Below are 19,957 nucleotides of genomic sequence, written 5' to 3'. Positions count from 1 at the left end.
TTCCCTGGTGGCTCAGCAGTAAAGATCCTGTCTGCCAATGCAGGAGACCCAGGTTCCATCCTTGGGTCAGGAAGATCTCCTGGAAAAGGAAATGGAAACCCACTCCAGTACTCTTGCCTGAAAAATTTCATGGACTGAGGAGCCTGACCGCTACAGTCCATGGAGTTGCAAAGAGCCGGACATGACTTGGTGATTAAAACAACACCACTAAGTCAATTCTAAAGGAAACCAACCCTGAATATTCACTGGAGGGACTGACGCTGAAGCTGAAGCTCCAATACTTTGGCCACCTGATGCGAAGAACCAACTCAATAGAAAACACCCTGATGCTGGGAAAGACTGAAGGCAAAAGGAGAAGGTGACAGCAAAGGGTGATATGGTTAGATAGCATCACTGACTCAATGGACATGAATTTGAGCAAACTCTGGGACAGTGGCTTCCCTGATAGCTCAGCTGGTAAAGACTCTACCTGCAATGCAGGAGATCCTGGTTTGATTCCTGGGTCAGGAAGATCCGCTGGAGAAGGGATAGGCTATACACTCCAGTATTCTTGGGCTTCCCTTGTGGCTCAGCTGGCAAAGAATCCACCTGCAATGCGGGAAACCTGGGTTCGATCCCTGGGTTGGGAAGATCCCCTGGAGAAAGGAAAGGCTACCCACTCCAGTATTCTGACCTGGAGAAATCCACGGACTGCATAGTGTACAGTCCATCAGTCTGTGGGGTCGCAAAGAGTTGGACGCTACTTAGCAACTGAACAACAACAATTGTTAACCCTAACCCTAATCCTATGAACCGAGGAGCCTGGTGGGCTATAGTCCATGGGGTCGCAAAGAGTCGGACATGCCTGAGCAACTTAGCATGCATGCAGCATGCAGCATGCAGCCCTGATAAAACTTTAAATAAGAAGGCACAGCTTCAGCTCACCATCTGCAAAACACAACGTGACTCAGCCAAGTAACTACTGATCTAAAGCAAATTATTTTGCAGAACCTCCAACTTAAAGCTCTACATGGAAACAACAATAAATGAGAAACATATTTCCAACAGACTGTGGAAAATTCTTTAAGAGGTGGGAATACCAGACCACCTGACCTGCCTCCTGAGAAATCTGTATGCAGGTCAAGAAGCAACAGTTAGAACTGGACATGGAACAACAAACTGGTTTCCAAATTGGGAAAGGAATACATTAATGCTGTATATTGTCACCCTGCTCATTTAACTTATATGCAGAGTACATCATGAGAAATGCTGGGCTGGATGAAGCCCAAGTTGGAATCAAGATTGCCGGGAGAAATATCAATAACCTCAGATATGCAGATGACACCACTCTTATGGCAGAAAGCGAAGAACTAAAGAGCCTCTTAATGAAAGTGAAAGAGGAGAGTGAAGAAGTTGGCTTAAAACTCAACATTCAGGAAAATAAGATCATGGCATCCGGTCCCATCACTTTATGGCTAATAGATGGGGAAACAATGGAAAGAGTGCCAGACTTTATTTTTTGGGGGATCCAAAATCACTGCAGATGGTGACTGCAGCCATGAAATTAAAAGATGCTTGCTTCTTGGAAGAAAAGTTACGACCAACCTAGACAGCATTCTCAAAAGCAGAGACATTATTTTGCCAACAAAGGTCCATCTAATAAAAGCTACGGTTTTTCCAGTAGTCATGTATGGATGTGAAAGTTGGATTGTAAAGAAAGCTGAGTGCCAAAGAATTGATGCCTTTGAACTGTGGTGTTGGAGAAGACTCTTGAGAGTCCCTCAGACTGCAAGGAGATCCAACCAGTCAATCCTGAATGTTCATTGCCAGGACTGATGCTGAAGCTGAAACTCCAATACTTTGGCCACCTGGTGCGAAGAATGGACTCATTGGAAAAGACCCTGATGCTGGGAAAGATTGAAGGCATGAGGAGAAGGTGACGACAGAGGACAAGATGGTTGGATGGCATCACCAACTCAATAGACATGAGTTGGATTAAGCTCCAGGAGTTGGTGATGGACAGGGAAGCCTGGCATGCTGCAGTCCATGGGGTCGCAAAGAGTCGGACGTGACTGAGCAACTGAACTGAACTGAAAGAACTTTAATTTTTATTTTTAAAAAACGAGGCCAAGATTCTATGTGATCCTGATTATATAAAAGATCTAGTTTGCAAATTTTGTAAGGATCGATGGAGATAGATACGTGACAGGGTCTTATAAGTACTGTTATTACAAACAACTTTTTTTTTTTTTCCAATTGCGCCTTGCAGCAAACAGGGTCTTAGTTCCCTGACCAGGAATCAAACCCATGCCTGCCCCCTGCATTGGGAGCATAGAGTCTTAACCAGTTATCACCAGGGAAGTGCCCTACAAGCAGCTCTTAATAAGACATCTTTTTCATCTGGGAAAGGGGGACAGGAGAGCATGTTAAAGATGAAAGATTATGGTATCAACAAAGCTCAAATTTGGTCTTTTCAAGAAAAAAAAAAACAAAAAACTATCCAGAATTACAGCTAAAGACGTGCGGTTACCAGAAAAGCCACTCAAAACCGAGTCATGCCATGTGGTGTAGAGTTCCTGCAAGAGTTCCCCTGCCCCTCATCTCAGATCTGGGCACGTCTTCTAGAATTACCTGCTGGGTAAGAGCTACTGGGATTTCCCCAGGCTTCCCGCATGGCCTCCGTCATGGCCTCAATCACTTCTGGCTCCAGGGGAGTGGTTGCATTATAGTCCATATACACTTTCCTGCTGGAGAGAAAACAAAGACGTGCTTCTTAAGGACAAGAAGATGAAATGTGGAAAAGCAGCTGCACTCAGTCTATGCCGTCAGCAGGAGCAAATAGTGTCAAGGCCAGGGGCTCTCCTGCAATCACGCTGTGCGCCTAGGGTGCCCGCATCTGTGTCACTTGTGGGAAATGTGTGTGTGATTTCTCATTATCTAGCATTCTTGCCTGGAGAATCCCATGGACAGAGGAGCCTGGTTGGCTACAGTTCGTAGGGTCACAGAGAGTTGGACATGACTGAAGTAGCTTATTATAGGAGGAGGAGTATTTGCTAGTTTCCTTTATCACTGCTAGGAGACTGTCCACTTAGACTTCCAGAGCTTCTTTCCACCCCGTGCTGCTTCCTTCTGATGGAAAGGGGGAACCTTGCAGGCCCAGGGAATCGCACATTCCTGAGGGCTTTTCCCCTGGTGTTTGAACTTCACCACTTCATTGGCAGTTTTCCTGTATTTCCCCGTGGTGTCTGTGATGGCCATGAAGCTCGGATAACCTAGGCTCCCACAGTTCCTCTCGCGGACCCTCTGTGACCCCCGCACTGCAGTCTCAGGGGTTCCTCTCTTTGCATTTTCCGTTTTCTTTGCCCGTCATGACGATGCCCTCCACTACTGCCTTATTTTTTAGGTCTTGGCTCAACTTGACCTCATGAGGCTAGTTTCTAAATGAAACTGCAGCCACCCCTGCCCTCCTCCCCAGGGCTGTGTGTCCCCCTGCTCCTCCGCAGCACCCCATCATCTAACACACGAGACTTGCCCCTTGTTAATTCTCTGCCTTGATAGAATGTAACTGATCAGCAGCTCCACGAGCTCCCATATTCCTCCCAGGTGTGTCACCAACATTGAGGACAACAGCTGGCACACAGTAGGGGCTTGACATATAAGGTGACAAATGTCATAAGAAAGTGCACAGTCCCTGAAAGATTCCTAGGTGAAATTTACCTCTGTGTGTGTGTGTATATATATATATACATACATGGGGGCTTCCCTGGTGGCTCAGAGGTTAAAGCGTCTGCCTGCAATGCAGAAGATCTGGGTTTGATCCCTGGGTTGGGAAGATCCCCTGGAGAAGGAAATGGCAACCCATTCCACTATTCTTGCCTGGAGAACCCCATGGATGGAGGAGCCTGGTGGGCTACAGTCCATGGGGTTGCAAAGAGTCGGACACGACTGAGCGACCTAACTAACTAACTATATATATATATATTCTGGAGAAGGAAATGGCAACCCACTCCAGTACTCTTGCCTGGAAAATCCCATGGATGGAGGAGCGTCACACAGAGTCGGACACAACTGAGCGACTTATATATATATATATATATATATATACATATATATATATATAGTTTTCAGAATCAAAAACTTTCAAGCACAGGGAACTCTACTTAATACTCTGTAATGGCTCATATGGGAAAAGAGCCTTTAAAAAAAAAAAGGAATGGACACATGTATATATAAGTGATTCACTTTGCTGTACACCTGAAACTAACACAGTATTGAAAATCAACTCCAATAAAAATTTCTTAAAAATCTCAGAAAGGTTCATGAATGTATATAGCAGACAATCCTGTCAGATACTATTCATTATTTTACCTGATCTTTAAGTCAACAATAGTGTTTAAGCCAATTCACATGAAAATTCAAACACAATTACCAACAGTGGCTGCTAAACACATTTTTTTAAATCCATGGAGTGTTTGAATGCAACATCTTGTCTCTAAGATGCCCAAGAACAGGGCTTTGGGGCTTGGGAAATCTGACCAGCATTCCTTGACCACCCTGGGATTAGGAATCCCTGCTGCTGAGAATTAAATCTGCTTGTGTCCCTAACTCTGCTCTCACTTCCGGTAAGTATTTAGAAGTTCCTCATACTACTAGTGACCACACAGCTCTTCAGTCTTCTGCTTGGCTGAGTTAATTCACAGCCTGAATTTCAGAGGAACACATCACAGATTACTCTGCCCCAGTATATGCTGCTTCCTTAAAGTGTTATCAATATTGTATGGGAAAAGTAAACTTTATTAGATTCATAACTGAAAAATGAAGAGGCATCGTGAATCTCTGCCTTCAGTCAGTACGTTTTCCTTCCTAGTTCCCTTTTCTCTGTCCCAGGCAAATGAAACCGAAAGAGCAGTCAGATTTAGGCCTAGACCCAAATGTTAAAGATACACACCCATTTCTCACATTCCGGTAGAGAGGATTACCCCCTCCCTCGCCAAAGTATTTAACAAATTCCTGGATTGAGGATGAAGACTCTCTCAAACACACACCCAAAGCATTTCCCGCCGCGCCCCCACCCCCACCCAGGGGAAGAAGGTCCCAGCGTCGGTGGACTGAAGTATCTCCCAGTCTTGCTCCCCACTCTGCCAGCTGCTCAAGCCTGGGCGCTTCCTTCTTAACACTCCCACCCCCGACTCCTTCCCTCACCCCACCTCACCCCCAACCCCCGCTTGGAGCAAGCATCAGAAAGTCGGGCAGGTTTCGTCAGGTACATTCGCGTCTCCGCCACACCTGCGCCCGCTCAGGTCCACACCACCTCTGCCTCCCAGATGATTGCATAGGATTCCTAACGGGTTTTCCCGATTGCTGCAAACCCTGACTCCCTACCAAGCAGCCAGAAGGAGTCCTGTAAAATATACAACAGCAACCTATAATATAATTAGATTACATCACTTCCCTTATAATTAAACTACATCTGCTCAAACCTCCAGGAGCCCCATCGCAATGAAAATACGCCCCAAATTCCCCCCCCCACCCCGGGTTCTGCCAGTGGACAGCTGCCCCAGGCCCTGCGGTCCGCGGGCCCCGCCGCCCGGGACCCCGCGGGCAGAACTCGTGCTGCGGACTCCTGGGTGTCCCTGGGGTTTTCGGCCGAATCGTCACCTCCCCGGAGCCCTTCCCAGGCCCCGCCGTGCGCCGCTCGTCCTCCCGGCGGTCACCGCCACATCCTGCGCGGACCCTTCTGCGCGCGAGTGACCGGCCAGCTGGCGCCCCGCTCCCCGGGAAAGCCCCGTTCCGCCGACAGCGGCCGCCGGCCGCCCCAGCGTCCCTCGGGGAATGACCACCCGCCGGCCGCCACCCGCCGCCACCGCCACGCGGTGTCTGGAGGGCTTCTTGGAGGAGCGCGCCGACGGCTCTCCCTACCTTCCCCTCTAGGAGCGCACCTCTCGGGCGGGCTCTTCTCCGCTGGACTCCGCGCGTCCCTGTTCCGCGCCCCGGCCGCCTCCATCCCGACACCACCGCGGCCCGCTTCCAGCCCGCCAGCCCCCTCAGGCGAGGCCCAGACCACAGAGCCTGTCACGGTTAGGAGCGCCGCCGGGACGGGGCGGGGCTGCGGTCGCCGGGGCGCGTGCGGATTGGCTGAGCCGTGCAGCTCCGGCCAATCCTCGCGCTGCAGCGGCGCTCCGCGGGGAGGCAGGATCCCCGGTCGCTCGCGCCAAGGAGACGGGCTGGGGGCGGGGCTTCAAACGCGTCACGGGGGTGGTCACGTCGGCGGCGCGCGGGCGCGCGGGCGGGCGGCGCGCTAGGGTGAGGTGCTCCGCGGGGAGATGGGGTCCCCGGTCGCGCGCGCTGAGACGGGCTAGGGGCGGGGCTTCAAGCGTGTCCCGGGGGCGTGGTCATGGCGGCGGCGCGCAAGGAGGAGGCGCCCGACACGGGCAGGCGGGGCTTCGGTCGCGCGTCTGACTATGTCCGCTCGGCTGGAGCTGGATCCGCGGTCAGCAGAAGCCGGTAGGCCGCACCCTGCGCTTCCGCCGTGACCCGATGCGCGGGTGACTTAGGGCTCGTCTCGCGAGGGTGGGTCTGAAGGGCTAGGAGAGACCGGAGGAACACCGCGCGGGGCGCGGGGCAGGGGATCTGGCGGGCCTGGGGAGCGGGGGCGCCGCCGGGCACGCGGGAGCGAGGGGAGGAGTAGCGCCGGTACCCGGACGGGAAGGCGCCCCGGCCGGCGGAGCACGACCTGTCGGATGGGAGTGTCTAGCGTTCGTGCATCCCGCCGACAGCCGCCGACCGTAACGCGAGTCGGTTGCGAAAGCGGCGAGAGGGCGAGGTTGCAGATTCCTGAATGCTAATGAGCCGCCCACCTTCTCTTGCTCTTTTGGCAAGTTAAGTTTCTGAGTTTGAGCGCCGAGCGTGTGCCAGGCGGTGTTCCAAGCGCCTTTCGTGTATTCATTAGTTTCGTCTTGGCATCACCTTTATCCAGTAGGTACCTGGCAGCTCCACCTTACACGCGAGGATGTTCAGTTAGAGGAAATGCCAGCATCTTGCCCACCTTCACACGGGGAAGAATGGGGCCAGTATTTGAACGCAGGGGTGCTTTGCCAAGAAATTGAATTTTAGTTGGATTTTTTGTAGACTTGCTCAGTGTTATCTCTTAGCAGGGTCCAGAAGTTGTCTTTTGCAGCTCAGCAAGCCTCTTTCCTTTCTGGATTCTTTATTTCCTTTCATTCCTGCATGCAAACCAAGCTCATGTCTTGCCAAATGCAGTCTGGAGCAAAAGACACATGAAAATTTAAGAAGCAAATAGATATACAGAAGCTCAGGGCCAGTGAAAAGAAAAGGAAACAGAATGAAGAGTGTCAAGAGCACAGGTCATAGTTGAGAGGAAGTCTGAAATGTTTACTGTATATAACACGCAGGAGATACTCATGGTTTTGTGAAAGGAATTTCAGGAGAGCAGTGGGGGAGGATGAGAGTGCAGTGCTGAGGAAGGAAGGAGACAGGAAAAGGTGGAGGATGTAGTCAGCTCTTAGAAGGTTGAGGAAGGAGGTAAGAAGGGGCACAGGATGACGGGGCTTCAAGAAGACTGCTAACAAGGAGGCTGAAGATGAAGAAGAGGTAAAAAGTCCTGGAGGCAGTGAGCAGGTAGGAGGTTAAGAACAGAGGTGGGTGGGGAAGTTGACAGGTGGGGGGCAGGCTTCATTCTCTGTATGGGAAGGCTGTCAGGATAGGAGCTGGAAGGGCCAGGGACTACCCACAAGGGGACTGATCCAGCCCTCCTTGGACTAGTTAGGCAGCAATTAGAGGTTTGTGGTTCTGGATGGATACATCGAAGGTAGTGGTGGAGTCTAGAGTCGAGAGTGCCCCACACTCAGGACCATGGCCTGGACTCCACTCTTCCTAAAAGCGGTAGCAGCCACATGATTCCAAGTGGGCTGGTCACACACGCAGCAGATGCCTGCAGAGGGTAATTATGAAATCAGTGTCCAGTAAAGATCAAATAGTTGAGGAAATGCCATCCCCGTGGCAGTGAAATAGTAAATGCAGCAAACAGCTCACACCTAAGGGGAAAAAGTCATAAAGCAGAGTAAGTCCTCAGAGAGGAAAGGTCTACAAGGAGTCAGTTCAGTTAGTTCGGTCACTCAGTCATGTCCAACTCTTGGCGACCCTATGGACTGCAGCACGCCAGGCTTCCATGTCCATCACCAACTCCCAGAACTTACTCAAACTCATGTCCATCAAGTCGGTGATGCCATCCAACCATCTCATCCTCTGTCGTCCCCTTCAAGGAGTTAAGGGAACATCTTATTTCTTTAAAAAGGCAGTCATAAGAACAAGCAACAGTTAAAAAAAACAACTGGATGAAAGCTATAATAATTGAGATTTAGAAACTCAGTAGGGGGGACTTCCTTGATGGTCCAGTGGTTAAGAATCCGCCTTGCAATGCAGGGGATGTGAGTTTGATCGCTGGTGGGGAAACTAGGATCCCACATGCAGTGGAGCCACTAAGGCCGAGCTCCGCAACTGCTGAGCCAGCGCGCCACAACAGGAGGTCCTGCGGGGGGCAACACGGATCTCAGACCACAACTAAGACCTGACACAGAAATAAATAAAAATTTTAAAAAAGAACGTGTGAAAAAAAACAGTCAGTAGAGTTGCCAGGGATAGGGAGTCAGACAAGCATGAACAGGCAGACCACAGAGAATGTTTAGGGCAGGAAAACCACTGTAAATGATACTAGAGCAATAGATGCCTGTCATTATACGTTTGTGGAAACTCATATAATGTCAGACAGCAAGAGTGGACCCCAGTGTCAACTAGGGACTGTGGATGACAATGATGTGTCCGTGTAGGTTCAGCGGTTGTTAACAAATGTCTTATATCTGTGTGACGTCAGTAATAGAGGAGGTAGACGTGTAGGGAACAGGGTGATAGGGGAACTCTGTTCCGCTCAATTTCTCTGGGAACCTTTAAAACTGCTCTGAAAAATAAAGTCAGTTTTTGAAAAAAATCAATAAATAGGCTGAATAGAACAGGCATAAAGAGTGAATTAATGTGTTAAATGCCCAGGCAGAGGAATTCTGTCAGATCATTGGTCAAAAACACAGAGATGCAAAATATGAAAGGTGATTCTCAACCAGGAGTGATTTTTTTTTTCCTGCTGCTGCTGCTAAGTCATGTCAGTAGTGTCCAACTCTGTGCGACCCCATAGAAGGCAGCCCACCAGGCTCCACCGTCCCTGGGATTCTCCAAGCAAGAACCCTGGAATGGGTTGCCATTTCCCTCTCCAATGCATGCAAGTGAAAAGTGAAAGTGAAGTCGCTCAATCGTGTCCGACTCTTGGCGACTCCATGGACTGCAGCCCACCAGGCTCCTCCGTCCGTGGGATTTTCCAGGCAGGAGTACTGGAGTGGGGTGCCATTGCCTTCTCTGTATTTTCCCTCTAGGGGACATTTAACAATGTCTAAAACGTTAGCTGTCCCCCATCACTGGTCGGTGCTTCTGGGACCTGTTAATAGCTCGTAAGGCCATATATGCGTTAACCACCCTACCATGCACTGGACAGTCCACCTGGGAGCCACATCTGGCCTAAGCGTCAACTTAGTGTTGAGGTTGAGAAACCCTGATGTGGTTCCATATTCCCACTTGATACCATGTCTGAGGACTTTGTTCCAAGTTCCTTGCAGTGTTCATCTGCTGGCATGACTTTCAGCTTCTGTATGTATGAGAAACACCTTTATTTTGCCTTCAGCTTTGATACCTTCCCCAGATACAGAATTCTTGCTTGAGATTTTTCTTTCAATAAAGTTTTTTTTTTTCCCTCCACTGTTTCCTTGCTCACATTCTTTCCAACGGGAAATGTGCAACCACCCTTTTCTATGTTCCTTTATACATTATGTGTCTTTATTTCTTGACTGCTTTTACTATATTTGCTGTGGTACTGATTTTAAGCAATGTAGAATGTGATTTGATGTAGTTTTCCTCATGTTCTTGTGCTTTGAAGTTGTTGACCTGGTATCCGTGGGCTTGGCACGTTTATCAATTTGGAAATCTTTTAGTAATTAAATCTTCAAATAATTTTCTCTCTCCCTTGCTCCTTTGGGAACTCCAATTACAAGTTTAGTGGGCTGCATGAAGTTTGCCCACAGCTCACCCAAGTTCTGAGTGTTTTCTCCTTAGATATACCGCCACCCACCATTTTTCATTTTTTTATTGCTGTCTTCCAGTTCATACATCTTTTCTGCAGCAATATGTAACCTGTCGTTAAACCCATCCAGTAAAGTTTTCATCATGTCTGTTTTTCTTCCAAAAACTGAATTTGTGTCTTATATTTTCCACATCTTTACTTAACCCGAGTAGTCTTTTCTTTATCATCTTGAGTTATTTTAACGCTCTGATCTATTAATGCTATCATATTTGATAGGCTCTGTTTCTATAGACTGATTTTTTTCTCCCCTCTGACCATGGCTGTTATTTACTTGCTTCTTGCATACCTTGAAGTTTTGTGTTGAATACCAGGCATTGTAAATTTTACCTTCTTGGGTGCTGGGTGTATAGTTTATGTAAAAATTTTACTGAGACCCTTACAGGTTTACATGCAGTTGTAAAAATGATACAAAGTCCTTTACTCAGTTTTCCACAATGGTAACATCTCCCCAAACCATAGTAATCCACTCTACAAATCTTTGCCTTTTAGTGAATTAGACCATTTACATATAGTTATTAAATGGTAATAAATTTTAAATCTACCATTATTTATTTTCTATTTGTTTCATCTGGTTCTCAACTCTTTCTCTTTGCTTGTCTTCCTGTGGATAATGTGAACATTTTCCAGTATTACACCTTCATTTCTTCATAATGTTTAAAAACATATATGATCCATATACCATAAAATTAACCCTTTTAAAGTGTATGGTATTCATAGGTTATGCAGCCAAGTACATCTAATCCCAGCACATTTTCATCACCCCCGACAAGAAACACTGCCCTCATTAGCAGTCAGTCTCCATTTCCTCTTCCCCACAGCCCTAGCAACAACCAGCTACTTTCTGTCTCTATAGATTTGCCCTGTCGGGGTATTTTATATAAATGGAATCATAAAGCATGTGGCCTTTCGTGTCTAGCTTCTTTCAGTTCGGGTTCTGTTTTCAAGGTTTCAGCCCATGTTGTAGCATGTATCAATAATTCCTTTTTGTTGATGTTCACTGTTCCTTTGCCTGGCTATTCCATATTTCATTTTCCCATCCATCGCTTGATGGGCATCTGCACTGTGTCTAGTTTTGACTATGATAAATGATTGCGGTGCACGGGCTTTCTCTAGTTGCTGTGCTCAAGCTCTAGAGCCTGCAGGCTCAGCGGTTGCCGTACAGGCTTTGTTGCCCCTTGGCATGTGGGATCTTAGTTCCCCAACCTGGGATCGAACCCGAGACCCCTGCATTGACAGGCACATTCTTCACCACTGGGCCACCAGGGAAGTCTCAGTGCGGTGCCTGTATATTTAAACTGAAGAACTTCCAGAATGTTTTTAAAAGGAGCTGCCCCATTTGCCATTCTCATCAGCAGTGTATGAAGATTCCGATTTCTCAACATCCCCAGCAACATCTGATGTCTGTTTTTTAAATTTTATCTTAGCTGTCCTCATGGGTGTGAAGTGGCCCTGATTTGCATCTCCCTAATGACTAACTGAGACACTGTGATTTATGGTAAGGAATGGATTTTTGACCTTTGTTCCTGTTCCTGGCACAGAGAGGAGGTCAATCCATCTTAGCCACACGGACGAGTCCCCTCTGCTCTGTTGTCCTCTCTACAGATGACTTTTGTCTCTTTGTTGTCCTTTCCTGGAGAGTTAACCAAGTCTGCCTCCCATCATTGATCATTGATCCATTTCCCCAGCATTGGCCTGCCCTGTGCCTTTGTGCATTTATTATTCCTTTTTGCCTGTGCTGGGTCTTCACTGCTGCACGTGGGCTTCTCTAGTTGAGGGAGCGGACGCTGCTCTGTGGCAGTGTGCAGGCTTCTCACTGCAGTGCCTCCTCTTGTGGAGCGCTGGCTCTAGGTGTCCGAGCTTCAGTAGCTGCGGTGCACGGGCTCAGTAGCTGTGGTTTGCGGGCCCTGGAGCACTGGCTCGGTATTTGTGGGGCAAGGGTTGAGTTGCTTGGCTGCATGTAGACAATTCCCAGATCGGAGATTGAACCCGTGTCCCCTGCAGTGACAAGTGGATTCTTAATCGCTAGGCCACCATAGGACTTTTTCATTTGGGGTCAAAGGTGCCATTTACTGCATTTTCCTAAGCAGGTGGATTTTTTTGCCCCCTGGAAAAGTTTCTTTAAATCCTACAGTTGGTTCCCAGTACCATGTTTATCCCAAGTCTGCTGGATATTATTCCTTCTTTCTCAGCAGGATTTTTCCAGAGGCCCATTTACTCAAGCAGAGCAAACTGTTGAGACGCGGCACCTGTCACTGAAGGGTGGGGGTCTGTTGGCCCGGGTGGCCTGGGCTGGCCGGCGTTTCCCGCCCCCAGGCAGGGGCCTGTCCTGAGCAGGCTTGCCTCTGGCGGACTCATGCTCTCAAGCTCCCGCTGCATCTACCTACCGTCAATCATCACATCGTAAGAACTGACTCAGTCACGCCTGCAGCGAAGATGAGGCCCTGTGCTCCAGGAGCTGACCGATGCCCGGACAGGCAGAAATAGACACATGGGCAGGTACAGACCTCCCCTGGTGCTTCTGGAAGCCTGGGAGAGGTGAGGACACTGCAAGACTGTCCACGGGCCTGTGAGACCGGCCGGCCACACGGGGGCACCACCTGAACTGAATCCAGAAGGAAGCCCCAGGAGGGACGCTGATGCTGGGGGTGGGATGGGCCTCCCCACAGCAGGAAAGCCAGGGTCCTGGGTGCAGCAGCAGGCAGAAAGATGGGCCCAGCTGCCGTGGGCTCTGGATGCCAGGCTGGTGCCTCCTCTGGAGGCGCGGGAAGGCTGTAGGAAGCCCCAGTGGCCACGCGTTGGGAGGGTGTGGGGCCGCTGCCCTGTGTCTGCTCCGGTCTCAGCGGGTGTGTGGCAGCTCCCCACCGCCCCCACCCCCCCACCCCCCGGCCGCTGTTCTGCGGGGACTGCGGTCTGTGTCACACCCTGGTCACTGGTCCTGCCAGACACGTGGCAGTGACACTGTGCTCACCCAGGACACAGGCGTCATTTCTCAGACTCTTGAGGCCGAAGCGTGTAGGGGCAGGAAGCAAGACTGTTCCTCCCGAGCGCTGCACCCAGCTAGTGGCACCCACCCTCATCCAGGGGAGGGGACGGGAGGACGCAGATGAACAGGGCTACTGACGCTGGAGTGAATTCCATTTTTCTTTGGCTCACTGGGCCCCAGCTGCAGTGCGTGGGATCTCTGATCTTCACTGCGGCGTGCAGGACCTTCGGCTGCAGCACGTGGGATCTAGTTCCCTGACCAGGGATCGAACCCAGGCGCCCTGAACTGGGAGCGTGCAGCTGTCGCCACTGGAGCACCACGGAAGGCCCGGAATACATTTCAGAAAGAGCCGTCGGATAACGAACGATTTAAGCAAAATGATCTTTCGCCATCAAGCACCATGCGTGGCCTGTGGAACGACTGCAGGGCCTCCCCGGGGTCACACAGGGGCGAGCATCCCGGGCCGTGAGCTGTGGGGATGCCGACCCTCTCCCCGGGCCCCCGACCACCATCTGGCCTGGTCTGCAGAGCACAGGCCTGTCCATAGTCTCTCCTCCAGCACTGGGAACTCTTACAAAACCAATGATTTAACTGCCCGTAAGTTTAAAAAAGACAAAAAGCCAAAACACCAGTGAATTTACCAGAAGAACTCTGGCCCAGTGTGACTGGTGATCAAAGTGAAAAAGCCCTAAGAGGGATTTTAAAAAAGAGATGATAATCAGTGCTTTACACAGCTTGACACGAGGAAGCAGATATCCTTAACAGTGCAAGGTCCCCAAATGCCTCCATCTCTGGGTTTCTTGAAGAACATTTGCCCAACCACATTCTTTCGGTAAGTCACTGTGGTAACCTGGGGAACCCCAGGGCATGAGCGAGAACTCCAGCAGGAGATGTGGATTCCTCTGAACTGGCCCCTCCAATCTGCTGGATTTGTTTGAGGCAGGGCTATAGGAGCAGGGAAGGAGAGGTGAGACCGGTTTCCCCATTTCCCAAGTTCTTCAGCAAAGGAAAAGGAAAACATTATTTTACTATGTATCAATAGCATTTTACTACACACACTTTATGAACTTGTAGCAAACCTGACTTTCCAAGATTAAACATTTTTAAGTGGATGGAAGTGAAATGACCCTGGAACAGACTGTACCAGCCGTGAAAGGATCTTGTTAAAGCTGCAGTTGTTGGTTAACGCCTTGTTGGACTTCTTATATGAAAAAAGTTCTGCTTGACTTGATCATCCCAGCAAAAGATCCCATGGCAACCAGAATTTTTTTCCCACAGCAGGTCAAGAAAGAAAGAAGGGTGGGGTAACAGAGCAGCCCAGGCTTGTCCCCTGAAGACACGTGACACATCATGGTGGTCACCACCACCTGAGAGCTTGGCCTCTGAGAGAATTTTGCTAAGCTTCAGAGTCCAGCAAGTCGGTTCAATCTGTTTCTGGTGCTTCTGCCACCAGATGTCCTGAGACCAGACTTGGGACTCTGCTGAGACTGGCCCGGCTGCGACCACACCGTAGGGAAGGCCTACTCCCTCCTGGAACCGTGACGTCTTCCTTTGAGTCCCCAGGAATGGAACAAGGGCAGAGGAAAATATGCATGGAACACTGAGACTGGCAAATATGAAGGGACGTGTTCCTTTCAAAGACGACATTCAAAGTGTTAGCTACTGCAAATAGTCTGAATAGCACAGTCTTCCCACAAATCTCGTACTGCAGACTTCTCCCACATGTGCACTACCCAGTTTAGTCTGAGTGCCAGAGGTCAGACAGGCAGGCCTCTGGGGTTTTCAGGGCTTAGAGAGAAGAGCAGGTAAAGCAGGGCATCTCGTGAAGTTACCCAAGACCCTGCTCCCTGAGGCTGGCATTGGGCAACACAGACACAGCAGCTGAAAAGCACACCAGGACCCGACATCCCGGGCTGCAGGGAGAGACACGGCCAGGAGGTCAGTGCTCAGCACCTGAGTAATGCTGGCCCTGGCTCCTCCCAGAGGCAGCATGCAGGCGGTCTGTCCGAGGGAAGGAGAGAGGGGAGATGCGGGCTTCTCCTCCTGCCAGGGCTACCCTGGAGCCATCTCCACATAGTGTGCCTGAAAACCACGTAGCTGATGCGTGCAATTCTAAGCAGCAGTGGCATGGGGACACAGCACCACCCCAGCTGGCTCCAGGGCCGTTGGGGTACCCAGAGGCCCAGCAGCCCCACCCCTGGCAGATCAGCCATCACCAACTGCCCTGGGTTGGCAGGCACAGGCACCACAGTGTTACTGTGGCCTAAGGGTGCGAAAAGACCCTAAGACGCCAAAGTCCCAGAGGTCAGCGTCCCACAGGCACCAAAAGCTGCTGCGGGGCCCACTGGCAGGCACCCAAGACGGCACCATGGGCCATGGGCCAAGCTGGGTGAGCTCCTTAACAAGATGGGGTGGGGTTGGGGCAGGATGCCTCTGAGGGAGGGCCACCGGACAGAAAGGGATGATCCAGAATGTGGGAGTGTCACTTTTGAAGAACTGCTTGACCCCTGATGAGCAGAGACCTGTGTGAGGTCAGAACCGACAGGGAGCCTTATCCCGTTCACTCTGTCCAGCAAGCAGTCTTTGCCCCGCATTACCCATGTTTCATTTCTTCCACCTCCAGCTGCACTCCCGGGCGGGCTGCCTGCACAGCTATGGGGTGTGACCTAGGGAGTCGGGCGGGAGCTGGCAGGGAGCAGTGTGCCCCAGGGCATGTGGACTGCCGGCTGCTGCTCTCCTGACCCGCCTAGCAGAGGGGAGCTCTGTGGTCTGTGAGGGAGTTCCTGTGATACTTTGACACTGGGCTCCAGTTAGAAGTATGTGACTGGGGTCCCTCTCCCAGGACGCTTGTCCTGACAGGCCTGGTCAGAGATGCCAACCTCCCCCCCACCCTCTGCTCCGTGCACCAGACACAGTGGCCTAGCAGCTGGGTCACCCTCCTGTCTAATGGGCAGGGTTCCTAATGACCAGTGGGAAGTGTGGCCCCAATTCCTTCCTGGACTGATCTCATAATCAGAGACAATGCTATCAACTAAGAGGAACCAACCAGACCAGGCAGATGGCAGATGGGGCAGTCCAGAGGCCTGAGGAAGCTGTCAGTTAAACTTGAACGTGTCAGGCACGCAGCAGAGGAAACTATTTGATTCCAGCTGTCCCAATGTCTAACGCCAGAGTAAACCCACTCACCTCTTTTCCCTGTTCTTACTCCAAAGTGTGCCACCTCTGACTCCTGGCCCGCCAAGGATTAGGAGAACCGTCCTGGAGACCCAGGGGCCTGGGAGCACGGGAATACCCCCAAATCCCGCCAATACCTCTGAGGGCTACAGGTGCGGTGTCAGGGCCTCAGGCTGCTGCCTGAGGTCTCCCTCCCGGCCCCAGAACATAAGGCTCCCTGCACACTGGCTCACAGGCGTGTCACCACGCAGGAGCACCAAGCCCCCAGGTGGGCTGGGCTGCAGCCAGGGTCCTCCGGGCAGCACACGACCTTGCTTTTCTTTTAAATCTTCCAGATCTAGCTGCAAGGGCTCCCGAAGCTTCTTTGCCCCATCTGGACCTGGAAATGGGCTGATTTTTTAAAACCCAGATTCTTGGCGTATTTGGACACAATGAATACTGTGCCTTTCATATTTTCTTTGTATTTCTCCATAGTTGCTTGACCCAACATCTGTCTGCTCTATACAATGAAAATACAAACTAAATGAGAATAGAAAAAAATAATTAAAGCATTAAATCGTACAAATTACAAATCTGTTCCAAAATATACTTACATTAAATAAAATACGCATTTCAGTAAGAGATCTACAGTGAATGACTCTGCATTCTGGGAAGCTTCAGGACACCTAGGCAGGGCCGACATTCGTGGGAGGAGCTAAGAGACTTCGCACCAATCACAGTCTGTCTGGAGCGGGTTTCTGACGGCCAATCTGCGGGCTACACTGAGCGTCAGCATCACCTGCGCGGGACTGACGGGGGAGGGGAGAAGCAGCTCTAGCCTCGACGCTGAGTTCATTCTCATCAACAGCCTATACAGTACAGTTTCAAAAAAGTAAACATGTTAAGGGAAGCAGACAACTCTTTAGAACCCCAGACACATTTTCTGGCTGTATTTATGTGGAACTCTCCGGCTACAATGGGCGGTCGTGAAGAGGTTCTTCCTCAGGACAACACGGTCACAGGACTCGGACGAGCCGGCGGGACTGAGGGGAGCCGAGGATCGGGGAGAGGCTCCTCTGGTTGCGGGTGGAGCCCATCTTCGCACGCACAGTCCGCGGCCCTGCAGTCCTCTCCCCGTATCATCTGGCGTAGCGCTTAATGTAGTCCTCCACTTTATTCCGGAAGTCCTCCTGTGGGGCGGGGATCAGGGCCGTGAGTCATGGGGGAGCGACTCTCTGGGGACAAGTGAGGCTCCCCCGAGCCAAGGGCCCCCGTGAGCTCTGGGGAGTGTGCGGAGGGCCCAGCCTCATCCCCGGTAACCAAGGGACAAGATGCGCAGAGACCCGCGGGCAGAGTGCCGCCTCCCTGCCACTCGGGGTGCCAGGGTGGGGATGCCAACACACTCTGGGCATAAGGGAACAGAAGACCCTTCATTCTGCGGACGGGAGAAATGCCCAGTGCGGTCAAGGTCTCCACGTTGGTCAGGCCAGTGCTCTGGACTGCAAACGGGTCCCGGCTGCTGCTCTCGGAAAGGCCCTGTGTCCAGATCCGCCTTCCCGGGACCCTGCTACCTACGACCCAGGTGCGGCAGGCCATCAAGGTGCCCACCCTGCCCGAGAGGAAAGGGGGGCTTGAACAGAGTCGCCTCCTTGGGCAACAAGCAAAAGCCACCTGGCACCTGGCTGATCCCTCAGGTGTAAAAAGGCCGTATGGACGCAGGCCCCTCCAAGGCCAGCACGAGCAGGAAAGCCACCTCCCATCTGAGCCAATGCCCCAAGTGTGTCCCTCGGTCTTTCCTCTCCAAGGTTAGGATCAGAATTCCCCGGCCTTGCAGGACTGGGAAGGGCCCCGGGACTGTCTGAGCCACAAGAGTACTTGGAGCTCGTCCACCTCAGAAGGCCTGCCCGCGTTTGCTGGGGCAGCGTGTGAGCTGAAGGTGGGTTCCCAGCCCCCTCCTCCCCGCACTGCTGCCCACAGGGTGCCGCCCTTCACCCACATCCAGGCACACACACAGCCCAGGGCCTGACCTGCGCCCTCTACTGGTGACCTGGAGGCCCCCGCAGGGGCCCCTAGGGAGGGCGTGGGCAGAACCTCACTGAATTCACTCTGCAGGTGGGGGTGGGCTCTGGGCTGAGGAAGGGGAGAGCTGTGACCGCCACCAGCTGGCCCAGGGCTGCGCACGGAGCCCCTCACCAGCCCCCTGGCCCACAGCCAACACGGGCTGCACAGACGCCCTGGCCACCTTCAGCAAAGCTCACAAGGTCCACGTCCACAGCACCCCGAAGCCCACAGTACCATCTGCTCCTGGGGCCAAAGCTCTCGGGGTGGAGTGACGATCCCACGGCAGCCCCGCCCTCAGTGTGACCCCGGGAGCACAGGTGGTCTCCACGCCCCTCCAGGTGAGCAGTCCTCCCCAACAGGCCCTGCAGCCCCCCTTCACTCCTCTGTCTGAGGCTGCCTGAGAAGGCCAGGAACTCTGGGCTGAAGTCCCGAGCTCTGTCCCCTCCTGGCGGGTCTTCTCCCTTCTTGGTGGCCCTGCTTCCTCACAGCAAATGAGGGACAAGGTGAGCCCCTCCCGTGTGGAGCTGTGGGCAGAACGAACGGGTCCTGGGGCAGGCGGGACACAGCCTGCGGTGTGAGGGCTGGGGGCCGCCTCAGTCCTCCTGCCTGCATTCCTCACTGTCACGGGGTGAAGCAGGAACTGCCTGTCGTCACTCACTCACACTGAACTCTGCTAGGAAATCACACCTTAGAGGAACACCCCTGTCTGACCTGGGGTCACTTTCCTGAGACCACGCACATTGATTATAACACATCAATTATAAATGCTTTAAGCTCCAATCCTGGGTTCCACCATTCGCAATTTCATCTTTATCTATTCAAGGGGCAGTAATTCTCTTTTTAGGCTTCCCAGGTGGCACCAGGTAAAGAATCCGGCTGCCAATGCAGGAGATTCAGGTTTGATCTCTGGGTCAGGAAGATCCCCTGGAGAAGGAAATGGCAACCCACACAGTATTCTTTCCTGGAGAATCCCGTGGACAGAGGAGCCTGGAGGGTTAGGGTTACAGTCCATGGGGTCACAAAGAGTCAGCTACAACCGATAAACACATCAACCTAGAATGTTCTGTGAATAGCTTACCTTGTCTCGCAAATGATGTTCCGCAGCTTCAATATTCAGTGGATCATCAAAATTCAACAGATCCTTAAAAAGAAAGAGTAAACAGTGGAAAGAACCTGTTTTTCTGCTGTTTCTTCATTTTATGAAACAGGCAACAGAAATTTAATCAGAAAATGTTAGAGTGACCCAGAGAGTTAAGAAAATTGCCGAGAAATAAAGTTCTTTTGATGCAGAAGCATTGAAGTTGAGACATTTGTTTCAAAATGGTGATTCATGGTTGACTGAGAGAAGGGTGGAATGTGTGTACAGATGACTTTCCACAGTTTGGTGAGGGAATAGCAATCACATTAATTTCTAATGCTATTTCTTATAATTGGGGAAGGACAAACCACTCTCAATATGAGCATTTATAAATAAAAATTCTATTTTTCCTTAGAAACTCATTTTCTCCTCGATCTTGTGATTAACAACTGTGCCTGCTATGCTTCCATTCTGGTCTTGCCTGAGCTTCCCCTTCATCCTT

General features: G+C 51.2%; 2 protein-coding genes across 3 annotated transcripts in view; both read right to left on the bottom strand.

The window, feature by feature from the left end:
* SCLY (selenocysteine lyase) overlaps positions 1-6,132 on the bottom strand; it is a 30,991-nt gene extending 24,859 nt beyond the window's left edge. Inside the window, exons 1-2 of the mRNA XM_055586592.1 lie at positions 5,919-6,132; positions 2,611-2,726 (exon numbers count right to left, since the gene is read on the bottom strand). Coding sequence (XP_055442567.1) covers positions 2,611-2,726; positions 5,919-5,983 — 181 coding nt within the window. The 5' untranslated portion in view covers positions 5,984-6,132. The remainder of the gene's footprint in view (positions 1-2,610; positions 2,727-5,918) is intronic.
* A 10,641-nt stretch (positions 6,133-16,773) lies between these two features.
* UBE2F (ubiquitin conjugating enzyme E2 F (putative)) overlaps positions 16,774-19,957 on the bottom strand; it is a 46,194-nt gene continuing 43,010 nt past the window's right edge. For both annotated transcript variants that reach the window (XM_055586591.1, XM_055586590.1), the window contains 2 exons: positions 19,456-19,518; positions 16,774-17,506 (listed from right to left, as the gene is read on the bottom strand). In XM_055586591.1, the coding sequence (XP_055442566.1) occupies positions 17,456-17,506; positions 19,456-19,518 (114 nt within the window). In that variant the 3' untranslated portion in view covers positions 16,774-17,455. The remainder of the gene's footprint in view (positions 17,507-19,455; positions 19,519-19,957) is intronic.

The sequence above is a fragment of the Bubalus kerabau genome, chromosome 6, assembly GCF_029407905.1.
Source record: "Bubalus kerabau isolate K-KA32 ecotype Philippines breed swamp buffalo chromosome 6, PCC_UOA_SB_1v2, whole genome shotgun sequence".
Classification (NCBI taxonomy): Eukaryota; Metazoa; Chordata; class Mammalia; order Artiodactyla; family Bovidae; genus Bubalus; species Bubalus kerabau.
Note: the sequence above shows the minus strand (reverse complement) of the source record. Positions and strands in the feature narration are given on the sequence as shown.